The sequence below is a fragment of the Erithacus rubecula genome (genome assembly GCF_903797595.1).
Source record: "Erithacus rubecula genome assembly, chromosome: 9".
Classification (NCBI taxonomy): Eukaryota; Metazoa; Chordata; class Aves; order Passeriformes; family Muscicapidae; genus Erithacus; species Erithacus rubecula.
The window spans coordinates 30240772-30254321 of NC_136660.1; the positions used below are offsets into that span (position 1 = coordinate 30240772).

General features: G+C 39.7%; 1 protein-coding gene across 2 annotated transcripts in view; it reads left to right on the plus strand.

Moving 5' to 3' along the window:
• The window catches only part of PLPP4 (phospholipid phosphatase 4), a 47840-nt gene extending 37888 nt beyond the window's left edge, over positions 1–9952 (plus strand). The window contains exons 6-8 of one of the 2 annotated variants that reach the window (XM_079312085.1): positions 1677–1847; positions 7011–7199; positions 8494–9952. In XM_079312085.1, coding sequence (XP_079168211.1) covers positions 1677–1847; positions 7011–7199; positions 8494–8504 — 371 coding nt within the window. In that variant the 3' untranslated portion in view covers positions 8505–9952. Of the gene's footprint in view, positions 1–1676; positions 1848–7010; positions 7336–8493 lie in introns of those variants that run through there. The other variant, XM_079312084.1, reaches the window with a different exon arrangement.
• The last annotated feature ends 3598 nt before the right edge of the window (positions 9953–13550 follow it).

Sequence of the window (13550 nt, forward strand, 5' to 3'; positions counted from 1 at the left end):
TAGTAATTTTTACTGGGACAGTAGTCAGGGTTACCCCTTTCAGGCATGTGTGTATTTGCATTTCATTTGGGATGCAGTGATGCATTGACTCCAGCTGGTGCAGGAAAAAGTGCTCAAATATATTCTACTGATGGAGCAATTCTTCAGTGTAAATATCACCTTCAGGCCCAGGATTCTTGAAGAGTGAGTTGTTTTTCTTAATGTTCTTGACTGACATCTTCAAATTGAGCCATCAAGCAAAGTTGCCCACATGGGGTGCCCAGCAGTTGAGCTGTCCTGAATTCTGTAGTTACTTTTATAATGGATATCCCACATCCCAGAGCATTTTGCTGTTAATTCTGTGGTTTTTGCTGCTGACTCTGCATGCACTGGGGCTCTTGGGTCAAGCAGCTCTTTCTGGGTTTGCTTTTCCAGGGTAAGGGAAGACAGTCTGAAATTCTGCAATGTAAGGCTTCTCTGCACCATTCTACAGTATTAGCATTATATATTAATGTATTATTAGAGTATTTTGTATTTATTTTCCCTCTTATATTAGGTGTGGATTCCCCACTATAGAGGAGTGTCTGTGTGTCTCTTTTTCTGCCTTTTAGTTTAGAGGAGCACACCAACCTCCTAAGACAAAATCTGCCTCTGTGTTTATTACAAATATAAACTGCTAAACTTCCATGTTTTTCCATGAGCACCTCCTTCTGGAAATGTAGTGCACCCTGAAAAGAACCCCACAAATCTGGGAGAAATAATCTTTTAAAAATATCACCAGATTCTCATTAAAGCCCTTTTAGATGAATCTGCTGCTGCTGTGCACCACACTGACAGTGACTGGTAAAATTGCATGGTAAATGATTATAATCCTAAATATGAGTCTCTGTGAACTGAACACCTATTTTATAGTTTGGGCAATATTCATTGAAGCCCTCTAAATTGCTGGGCAGTGGAGATTGCCTGGAAATGAAACCATGAAGCAAATCATTCTTCTGTCTGGCAATACTGTCCCAGATTTCAGTTCACCTAAAAAATAATAACCCCAGATGAAAAATGGAAATATGAAGACAAACTTTTGGAGTGGGAAAGTTTTTACTTCAGGATTGCATTTGATATTCCATATCCAAGACAGTTTTCATTTTGATCACTCCATTTACTCATCTGGAAGATGAAATGATGCAAACAAGTTCTTCCCCTGTCCAGTGTCTCTCTGGAAGGTGCAAGAGCTGCAGCAGGAAAGAAGCTCAGTGCAGAAATTTGGTGCCTGAGTTCTCTTGTCACTGCCACTTGTGCATGTCCTATAGAAACTGGGTAATGGAACCTAAAAATCTAATTTAAATGTAATTCAATTACAGTGCAAACTGTCTGAACCCTTTTCTGCTATGAATCTTAATGTTTTAGAATAGGTCTAAGATCAGGAAAGATGTGCTGAAGGTTGAAGCATGAAAAAGCTTTTGTGGCTCAAGTTTAAAATTTGCTTAAATGTTGAATTTAGTGTCTGATGTCTCCCCCGGAGGAAAAAGGTAAATTGCTAAGGAAGAAAAAAAATTAAATTTTCTGGGGTAGGTGAGTTTCTAGAGGCAAGATCGCGACTGCTAAAGCACTTCCTTAATTAAAATTAAGAAAACCCCAACCAACCAAACCAGTGCTAATTACAGTTTAATTACAATTAGTGATGTGTTTTGCTTTATCAGTTGCATTTTCAGGCCTTGGCTTCACCACCTTCTACCTGGCTGGGAAGCTGCACTGCTTCACGGAGAGCGGCCGCGGGAAGAGCTGGAGGCTCTGTGCAGCCATCCTGCCCCTCTACTGTGCCATGATGATTGCCCTGTCACGGATGTGTGACTACAAGCACCACTGGCAAGGTGAGACATGCACAGACCCTTTCTTCATACTCTTTTTTTCCCTTATATAGCCATGTATTTCTGTGATTTTTTACTTTCCAGCGCATCGTGTGCGCTATAGGTTTTCCTTGCTCCTGGATTGATGTTGGGGTTTCCTGGCAAGGTTGAATTAGCTGGCACTGACCTTCAGAGCTCCAGGCCTCTGGCACAGCATCCTCTCCTCTCTCACAGCAGGCACTCTTGGAGTGCAACCCCCAAAATCAGCTGCATCTCTCACTATTGTCCCAGAGTCCTGCAAAATTCAGGTGTGAGACATAATTAATGTAAAGGCTGTGCTGTTTATCAATTACACACTCATGTCATGTAAACGTGGTAGCTGCACCACTTAATTAGTGGCTCGTCTTGATTTTTTTCTGTCTTCACTCAGAGTCAGAATTGAAAACATGAAGGAGACTAATTTCTCGTGTTTGGACTTGGTTGTTTATTAAATCTTATCTAAAGTAGAGAGAGTTCTACTACACTTCTAGCTACCAGCTAAAAGTGAGTAAAATGGAGAGTGAATCCAGCTACTTACAAGGTCTTTAAAAGCTAAACAGTTCAATAAAGAACCAACACCTATATTATTTATACTTTTGACCCAATAACCAAACTCCCTTGACCCTCAATGCAGCACTAACTGTCTAACCAGGAACCACTACCTAAAACCATGATGAAGAAGGAAGATAGAAAAAGAAAACACCCAAAATGCTCCATCTTGTCCTATACCTATTACTATATTCTAAAAATCTCACATTTAAAACCCTTCACCATGTGAAATTACACACTTCTATTCTAAGTACATACCCATGACTTTAACACCATCTCCCAAATTTGGAAGCCTTCTCCAAGGCCCCAAGAAAAAAGCAGTTTTCTCTTGGGGGTCAGTGACAGAAAGCACAGAAAGCTCAAAAATCCCAGGTTTTCTGGGTTTCAACAGTGTGACAATTCAGAAAACTTTGCCATCAATTATTTCTTTTACCATTTCTCAAACCCTCTTTGTTGCCATCTTTGTAGCTTCCTTGATTTACTCATGTCTTCTGCTAAGTAAACCAGCCTGTAATTACTTTTCCCCTATTTTCCCTTATATTCCTATAAGAAATAGCATGCATGGTATTTCTGGTGCTGCTATGTAGGTCATCCTGTCTTTCTGTGGTATTGCTAGTACTGTACTGCTGGCCTTGCAAATTGAACTCCCCTCAAGGTCCTGAGTGCTCCTTTCAATTACCCAAAATTTCAATTTCATTCTGGTTACATGCTGTTTCCTGTTTTCCAGCACTGTGGTGGGTTGACCCTGGCTGGGCACCAGGTCTGTCACCCCCCCTCCTCAGCTGGAAGGGTGAGAGAAAATGCAATGAAAGTCGAGATGAGTTGAGGGAGAGATCACTCAGCATTGCTGTCACGGTGCCTGAGCAGCTCCTGCCCCTCCTTACTCCCTGACCTGGGTGTCAGCAGGGCTCTTTCTCTCACATGTTCTCTCTCCTCTCTCCAGCTGCCATTGAAGCTGTCCAGATTTTTTTTTTTTTTCCCAGTTTTTTTAATCTGCCATCCCAGAGGTGCTCCCACATCCCTGCTGTGCTCAGCCTTGTCCAGTGACAGATCCATCCTGGAGCTTCTGCTGCTGGCTCTGCTGCACGTGGAGAAACTTCTGGCAGATTCTCACAGAAGCCACCCCTGCAGCTCCCTCTGCTACCAAAATCTGCCCCAAATCCCAGTGCAAAACCACAGCATTCTGTTGGTTCCTTCTCATAATTTCAATTAATTGCTGCACTGCTCTGTTCCCCTGAGCACCTTCTTTACTCAGCCAGCAGCCAGAGCGCCAGAACCAACCTCAGCCCAGCTTTTCCTTGTTCTGCTGTGCTCCTGCTGCTCTCCTGCAGCTGTTTGATCACCAGACATTGACATATGTTCTCTGATTCCCAGCAGAGCCTTCTTGTTTCAGGACCTGTTCCTCTCCTTTTCTCAGTGACACTGGGGCTGGAGAGAGTGTCCAGCAGAAAACTGCTGAGCATGAGGCACAGACAGCACAGACACTTGGCTGGCTTGAGCTCTCTGATGAAGAGGAAAGGAGGAGTGTGGAGAAATGTGGAGAGTGCAGGTTTACTCTTGACTTTGTTTGCAGGGTGTGCTGTCTCTTGCCAGAATTATTTCTGGGCTGAAAGGCAGGTTATGATGGTGTCCATGGTGGAGGAAAACTGCACCAAGAGACTCCAAATCAGAAATACAATTTAAAAGGGGAAAAAAAAAAAAAGAGGAAAAAAAAAAAAAAAAAGGAGAAAAATAAAATACATGCAATAGTACAAAAGAAAAAAAACCAAACCACTGACAGAGTCAGAATACAAAGTGACTCCCACTAGTTAGGGTGGTGGTAGCAGCCCAGATGGAGTGGTCTTGTTGAAGCAGTGATCCTGTACAAAGGTCTGGTAGCTCTTGTCCTCTAGAAACCAGTAGGTAAGGACTGCCTTGGTGTCCAAAATCTCAGTTTTTATCCAGGTAGGAAAGGCTTGGCTCCTCCCCTGGCTGGAGCATCTCCCAGTGGGATGATGTAATTTTATCAGTCATGCACTGGGACTCACTGGCCATGAACAAGAGATATCTCCTGGAGGGAGGATGGGCTGTGGAAAGATAAAGATGATTGCCCCAGCTGGTTTAAAGGTGGCCCATTAGCAGAGGATATCTCCCACAGAGATAAGGATCATTGCCCCACCTGGTTTCAGCAGATGCTGATAGAACAGAGACTTTTGGGCACATCTTTGCATTGTAACCTAAACCATGCTCTTACTCTGCATTTGAATTTTAAGGAGGTGGAGCTGCTAACTCCTCTCTTCCCAAGAGCAATGTTGGCAGACATTATCCTGCAGGTGACCTCTGCTTTCCCTGAAAGAACCCCAAGGGAGAGACTCTGGGCACAGCACAGAACCTCAGGCCTTATGCTCAGCAGAGTCAGCTAATTGTGGTAAATTATTTATGCTGGCTTTGTGATGGAGCCTTAACTATGCTAATGAAAAAGGACCATTAGTTCTGAGTCCAAGATTTTGCATAGCACAGGTGAAAGATGGAGTGGAGTGTCTCTGTATTAAAAGCCCATTCAGTGTGCTTACAAAATTAATGTTAGGAGAACTTTATGAGCTCCTTTCAGTGTGGCTGGAGAGAGTGATATTCAAGGCCTTAGTATTGGTATTAATGAATATTATGATATTTCAGTGTGAATCCTGAATTCCTGAATATATCAATTCACAATATATAAGTCTTTGTATAGGTTTATAATTCTGAAAATTGAGGAATAAGGGAGAATTTTGTATGGAAAAAAGTAAAGTTAAATACTGAGAATGAAAGAATATGGACAAAGAAAAAAAAAGGATAAAATAAAATGAAAAAAGCTATTTCTATCATAAAATCAAACAAAAGACACTTTTTTTTTTTTTTTTTTTTTTTTTTTTTTGCCTGTGTTTTTGCTTATTGCCCCCCAGTTAAGCAAGGTCAGTAAGACAGAAATCTTTGGCATAAACAATGTAGAGAATTTGTACTACTGTGGTGCCCAAGCTGAGGCTCAGAGTTGCATAATTTGTGTAAAGGTTTTGAAAGAAATTATCTGGGCAAGTTTTCAGCAAGCCTTAAAATCCCAAGGAACCTAAAGAGGACTGGGAAAAATCTGGTGTTTTTCCATGATTAAAAATAGGAATCATAGGCTTGACCTGATTATTAAGCAAAATAAAAAAGCAGCTGGAACACTATTCAGTCAAAGTTGTTTAATCTGAGAATTGCACCCAGCACAAGTTTATAGAAAATTAATCTTGTCTCAGTAACTAAATTTCTTACAAGTTGATTGATGCTGGACAGTGAAAATTCTTGCCCTCAGCAGCTTTAATACCATTATAGTTTGGTAGAGACAGACTGGTGAAATCAGTCAACTTCCAGTGTGGGTAGGATAAATTACTGCTGCACACAATCACCTTTTAAATTCTTGTTTGAACCTGCTACATTAATTTGTGATAGATTCATTTTGTCCTTTTGTGTGGAGGAAGAGAACATAGGGTTAGAAGGCATCTTCTGGGTCATTCCATGTAGTCCTGTTCCTCAAATGTGACTTATAATCACATTTCTTAAATTTATTCACCTCAGTATTAAATTTTTCAGGTTTTCTTGCTTTAGCCATTCCTGATAAAAGGCATCTCACTCCTCTGAAGATTACAAACTATCTATTACACATTGAAAATTGAACCATGGTCTTTGTTCTAATAAAAATCACACTGACAAACCAGGGTATTTAATCTGTTTTTAAGGACTTTAGACAAAAGTAATTTGTATTGATTTACCTTTCTTTGCCAGTAAACTCAATGATTCACCATTTTTATTACACTGTGGGTTTTTTGAAATTGAAAGAATGGAAACACAGATATACACAGTTGATGTGGTGCTGAATCAGTCTTGTTAAAATGTGTTGTCAGATCATGTTTTAACCTTTTGTCTCACTTCATTATTCTTCATGCTAAATCTGAGGCTTTCACAAAGTGTGTATTTAAAGTAAAATTTTTCTCTTGTTGGTTGCAAAAGGAACACAAGATGAGGTGAGTATTTTAGCAAGAGGCAGAACCAGAAACAGAAAGAATCCTTCACAGAAAATTTAAAATTACCCATGTGTGAGAGCTGCAAATATCTCATCCAATAGCCTTGTTTTATCATATTTTCTGATAGGAGTATGGGATTGTAAAAAACATCAAAGAGAGATATTCATAAGATCAGTTAACAGGCATGCTTAGTGTTTGACCTTTCAGATGCTTTTAGTAAGATTTTATGCAAGTTGAAATTGTTCTTGGCAGTCTGCTTTTGTAGGTGGGAGAGGATCCATGGGTTGCCTACCCACAAATTCATCAGGACTGTTTATACCCCATGGAAGCTTTCCTATTCCCAGTGTTCATCTCCCAAAACTTAGCCAACCATCTACAGTTTGGGTGTTCAACAAGTCCCCAAGGACTGATTTTATGTGTCTGGTGTGATTGTGGTTCCAAATTCTTTAGGAAAATTCAAAATTCACATTTTCTGTGTTCAACACACTTTCAAGTCAACCAAATGTCTTTTATTTGCAGTTGTCACTCCTGGCTGCCCTTAACATGCTTCTGGTTTTGTTGCTTTTTTTTTTTCCTCCAGATGCTTTTGTTGGAGGGATCATTGGCCTCATTTTTGCTTATATTTGCTACAGACAGCACTACCCTCCTTTGGGTAACACAGCCTGTCACAAATCTTACGTCAGCCTGCTGGATCAGAGCTCAGTGAAGAAAGAAGAGAGACCCACAGCAGAAAATGCAACTGGGCTGCCTCTGGAGGGAATAACTGAAGGTCCCGTATGACTTTGAGAAATGTGCAGAATGAACTTTTAGCCTTCTCACATTTCCTCCTGGTCTCTTAACAGTGGTTCTTACTGTGCATTTTTTCTTTAGTTTCTTTCCTTTTTATAAAGGGAACTTAAATGTTTTGTTTTAATGCCATGATACCATCGTACTTTTAAAATTTCAGTTCATACTGACTTGCTGAATTATCTGTTTTCAGTCTACTGCAAATAGGTAAATCTACTTGAGGGAAGGGGAAAGAACATTATTAAAAACAATCTTGTATGGAGAACGGTTAAGAGAGTAATTTTGAGGTGTGGTTGAGCATATACTAGATCTGCAAGCAGATTTTCTGAATACTGACTATCTTCTACAAAGTTCTGGTCATTGATTTCAATGGGTGGTGAGTACACAGAGCACTTTTCATCAGTGTTCAACATCTGCAATTTGATAATTTAGGGCATCATCCTTATGTTTATCTTGCTGCCTTCTGACTTTAACAAAAACCTCCACATGCTGGTGGGACTTTGTATTAATTGTCAAGTTTTGCCAAGATCATTCTGAGCTACCAAGAAGGCAAAAGGTGTGGATGGTGAAATGCTTGTAGGAGCCAAGCCTTGTGCATTAGCAGTTACACAGGGTGATTCTCATGTTCAAAGAATTCCATGCTGTTAAAATTGCCAACTAAGAAGAACACACAGGATGGATTAGAAACTTGGTATTGCATCATCAGCAATTTTTGAGAACTCTTGCAGTATTTACCATCAAAACAAATCGAAAGAGAAGAACACCCATTGCATTGAACAAGCTGAAGTCTTTCAAACAGGTGTTTAAAACCCCCGGAAACTGGGAGGATAAAGAAACACAAAGTTTTCTGTGGATCTTGGTGTGCCATGCTCATCCTTGTGTAGTGACTCCCTGCAGCATTGGTGACCTGAGGAAATGCAGAGATCCTCATGGGTGACTTTGGGCTCATAGCCACGGATGCTTGTGGTGGTTTCCAGCACCCTAACATGTCCAGAGGAAGGCTGGACACAGTTTTCCACTAATCCCACCCCACATTTTCAGCTGACCATGCTCTTGGGCATGGTGCTTGCCAAGGTTGGCTTGCTACCTGAATTGGAACTCACCTGAATCAACCACCTGCTGGTGTGGAGAAGGTTGACAAGTGTGTGACCTGAGTTAATTTATTATCAGTAGGGTTCTGTTTGTTACGTATGCACTATGCAGTATACATCCCATTCCTGTGAGATGACGTACCTTTGGATGGCAGAATGTCAGATTCCAGGTTTTTTTCTCCTTAGGTATCCTGTGAAAAATGCAGGCAAAATATTCCAGACCACCCCCTGGCAGTTGAACATTTCTTGGAGCAATCAAGACAATGTTGATCAACGACCACAATTACGGTGCTTCAGACTGGAGGAGACTGCTGCCACGATTCCAATTTCTGTGTTCCTGTTGGAATATGCATCAGCCTCGTAGACATGTTGTGATTCAAACAGCTCAATGTCTTTATGTAAGGCTTGTCATTTATTTTCCTCAAAGCTAAGCTTTGTAGATTTTTTTTTTTTTTTTTGAGAAGAGCTACTTCCCGATTGGCAACACTTGAATTTTTATGCAAAGCAAGTAAATTAGGGTCCCATTAAAAATAAACCTAATAACTGTGTACAAGAGAATGCAACCTGTTGTGTATAAACTTATATGATATTTGGAAATGACTATAAATAGGAAGTGACATTAAGGAGCAGAATGTAACAGAATGAATCCAGGAGGTTCTGTAGAAATAAAGCCTTGCAAAGCAGGAACAGTTTAACTGTGTCAGAGGGAGGATGTTTCACTTAGAGTTACAGAATTCTGAGTTCTACAACAGGGACAGTCAGACTTAGCTGTGATTTTCCTGGTGAATCTACAGTAATTCACAATACCAGCATCAGCAAAGAAAAATTATTTGGCATTTGCTCTGGATTTAACAGAACATTCCTCTGGTGTGGTTGAGACCTTATTCTAGAAATCCACAGAGTTCAATGGAGGTTTAACCTTCCTGCAAAGTTTTAAAACCATCCTACAGAATTCTGTAACAAATATAGTTTTCTATTGCTTCATGTGGGAGGATTACTGAAAGCCCCAGAGTCAGGGTAAGGCTTTGCCATCAGCTCTTTCTTTCAGCAGGAACCCTAGTCTTCCAGGTTATATGCAAAAGTTAAAAAAAAAAAAATCTTCAGTCAAAATTAGGAGTTTAATACTGATGCATAGAGCATTTTGCATGTTTTTGTATAGATCTGGCTTGTTCTCAAAATGGAGTGGGGCCTTCTAACTGTGCTGTACACATTCTTGGTATTTTAATGGCTTTTGATACAAACAAACTGCATTTGGGATGAGGAAAAGCTCATGCAGCCCTCAAGTGGGTAGTGGCTGTTAAAGGGCTGGAACATGAAGTGTAATACAGCATAAAATCTGAAATTGTGAGAGTAATTGGTGACCTCAGAAAAGCAGTAAAGAATAACACATTTTAATGAGAATAATTAAACTGTGAGTCATAAAGTAGACAATGTAAAAGGTTTGATGAAAATGTAATTAAAATTATGAAAGAATTAATGGAATGAAACTTGTGGAGGGATCTGTAGGTGCCACAATCAGCCGTGCAAAGTCAGAGTAGGGAAGGCATTTCTGTGGATCAGTGTATTTTAATCTCATGCTTTCTCAATGTGAAGGAAATGTGATGTTGTAATGCACCAATAAAACAACACATGAATGTGGGTTTGTACATCTGAGTGTTATATTTTTTTTTGAGAAGAATATAATTTAGCAAGGTATTTTCATTGATGAACCCTGTAGAGGATCACACACAAAAAAAGCCCAAAAAACCCCAGTGTTATTAATAAACAGTCATTATTGATGCTCTTTAAATGGAACAATCTGCCTTTAGCCAAAATAATGCTCTTGCTTCCTCCAGGCAAAGGTACAGTGCAAGTCTGCAAGGCTGAAATTTTGAAAAATTTTTGGAAAATTTTTTGGAAATTTTAGCTGTTACCCAGCTAAACCAAGCAGGTCCCTTTCCCTTCCATATCTCAAATAACACTGCAAGTTCCATATTTAATAACAAATGTGGTTAGACTATACCAGGAGAGCAATATCAAATCAAACACAGCAGGGACACCCTGAAACTATGAGACTGGAACCAGCAAAATGTCCCCAGAGTGAATGCAAATCTCAGGCATTGGGTTAGGAATAGAGCATTTATGCTGATTCATTCAGATTTTGTTGCTTTTTCTAATTTGCCCCTCTATTTTTTTCCCTGTGCATTGAACAAATAATTTCTATTTAATGTGAAAAGAGAACCTCATTTTCCTTCTTTCTATCTATGGCAAAAAATAATTTATTGTGGATTGAGGGGGGAAAAAAACCTACTCCAAACCTATAAAAAAAGACATATTTTTGTTTGGTGGTACAAAAATTCTAATGATTTTGGGACAACTGCTCTGGATCACTGAGCACATCAGATCCTGTAGGTGGAATAAAGTCTTCACATGATTTTGCTCACAGTCTTACATTTTTAAATTTGTCTTATGATTGTTAAGGACCATATTGTTGGACAGATAGGAGTAGCACCCACAGGCATTATCTGAAATCAAATTTCTTATAACTATTACCCATCTTTACAAGATATATAGTCTTACCTGCTGTCTCAGAGTACACTCCATACTTGTCTGATAAGCAGAATGCCTACACTGCTGTAAGAGGCTACAACTAAATTAGAAGTTTCCACTAGGATGCACCCAATTAAATTCAGTTTATTATATAGAGAACTCCTTTTCTACAGGTGTGCAAATTACTCCCTGCTCTGGAACTTGCTCTGAACAGAGAAAAAAACATTTTCATTTTGCCATTAAATTAAAATGTGCTCAACATGTATCAAATTAAAATTACAAGACTGGGTGGGTAACTCCTGATGTGCTGAATTAACTCAGATTCTTTTTACAGGTGCTCCAGGATTTTTGCTTAAATTTTCAGAAATAACAAAAAAAAAAAAAAAAATCAGCATTCAGACTGGTCCAAACTTTGGATATTGTCTGAACCCAGATAACTATAATAAAAAACATCTGAGCTGCAACAGATGTGTGCTGAATGAAATGAAGATCTGTATTTTCTGAAAAAAGAAAAACTTTCCACAGGGAAAAGCAAGAGGCTTTTGGGAAAACCCACATTAGGTAGTCTGAGTGACAAGGTATGAATGGGGTGTGAAATAGAAAATCCTTGGTCAGTGCTTTGATTTGGTAAAAACAAGAGTGATGCATTCAGCCAGTTCAGGAGGGCTGCAGACAGCCAAGCATGAAACACAACTGAAGCAGCTCCATAAATCTCAAACCTTTGCACTGAGTGTCTTTGTTAGTTTGCCAAAAAAGCTCTTAATTTCACAGGCAGATTTGCAGCAGCCATGCATTATTCTGCCAAGCTAATAGATTTTAACGTGGTCTGAAACAAGTTTATTTCTAGGAGAAGATGGGTCTGGGCACAAGGACACTCTGGTTTTTATTCCAGTGATTATCTATGGCTTGCTTTTATTTGGCCTCTTGTTCACAGATGTAATTGTGCTTTTTAATTACATCTCACACCACTGTGTTCTCTGAGCTCCTCTGGGTCCCTGGATCTTTCCATCTGCAGAGCAGCTTCTCCTGCTGATGAGAAGGAAAAGAGAATTGATAGTGACATGCACACACCTTCTTCTGGATGGTGTCTGCCTTTCTTCCTTTTCATCTTAATTAGAACTTTCTAAGTATAATTAATTCACTTATATATAAACAGCATTCACCCACAGTACAGAGTGCAGCTCTTAAAAGAACCAGATGTCATTGCAGAATTGCCCAGCTGAACCCAGACAAGCTCCAAAAGGACTCAGGTTGCCATTCTCCAGTACACAGAACATCTCACTTCTTGAGCCAAAGGGCATTTTAAAGAATTTTAAAAGGCTTTTACAGTCCTCAGTGTTGCAGTGGGAAGGGGTGGTCAGTAAAGGAAAGTTTCATTCCCAAATTCAAGTGAATTCTCCCCCTGATTCACAGCTGGAGCAAAAGCAGATTTCTGTTCTTCCCATTTCTCAGGTTATAGGCTGAGCAAACTCACACCTGCTCTGGGAGATGCTGTGGGGGCTGCCCTGTCACACATCTGCTTTGGAGACAATTCAAAACATTCTGGCTAGCATCACTCTCAGAGTGACCTTCTGACACCATTCAGACTGAGAGGGAAGAGCTGCTAATTAAGATCCAAGCCCATCACATAATTGCTGGAGGAGATCTAAGCCAGGGAAAGTTTGATTTATTAGTTCCAACAGGTTTGCCCCTTGCTGGACACACAGACTAAGTGGCTCTGAAAGCTCACAAGACTCAGATTATTGTCAAAAAAATCTCCTTGAGCTTTTTATTAATTGTTTTTGTGTGTGCCAGGATTATTAGGAGAAAGGAGTCCCCATTCTATTGAGGATCTGTTTACAAATCATTTATTGCTACTTATCAGACTGTTGAAAAATATCTCCTTTACCAGGCAGGCTGAATACACAATTCTGTTGTGTTAGTCTGTATTCTGCTCACATCACCCCTTATCAGCACTACAGAGCATTTGTGTATATAAAAACCCATTTCATCTCCATTCCCAGTCCAGCAGATTGAAGCCACAATGAAAGTTTCAGACGTGGGTTCCTGCTGAAATCAATATAACACTGTAAAAAAGGAAGGGGAAAAAGAACATTACAGCAATGTCACAGTGTCACTCTAATCTAAGAAGTGTAAACTTGTCTAGGGAGTGAATGTGATGGAATTCATATCTGCAGCATTGTTCAACAAAGATAAAGCAACTTAAACATCCTCTGTATCACTGAGAGTGGAAAAGACTGGAGCTGGCTTCTTCAAACAAATCAGAGAAAAGAGTAAAGGGATAGGGATCACATTTCTTGTTTAGGAAACAGGAATTCCATTTCATAAAGGTTGGGAAATATTCTTAATTTCATGTGTTAACAAAACTCATAATTTTAAGAATATGCTACTGGAAAAATATAATCTCTTGTTACATCTCAGTATGCAAGACTTGCCAGCCTGTGGGAGAATTATTTTCACCCTTCCTCTTTTGAGGTTTCCAATCTTCTCACATCAAGAAATGCCCACAGTAACAGGGTTATTCTTGGGTGGGTGAACTGTTCATTCCTAATTTGCTCCTTTCTTAATTCCATTGTGGTCTGAATAACCTCCCTTGGAATTTCAGTGCAACACCTCTACTTCTCTGAATTGTCCTGATGGGAAATAGTTTCATTTTAACCAGTTTATTTTCAGCATCAGCTGGAGTCTCCTCTTTCTAAATACTGAAAGAAAAC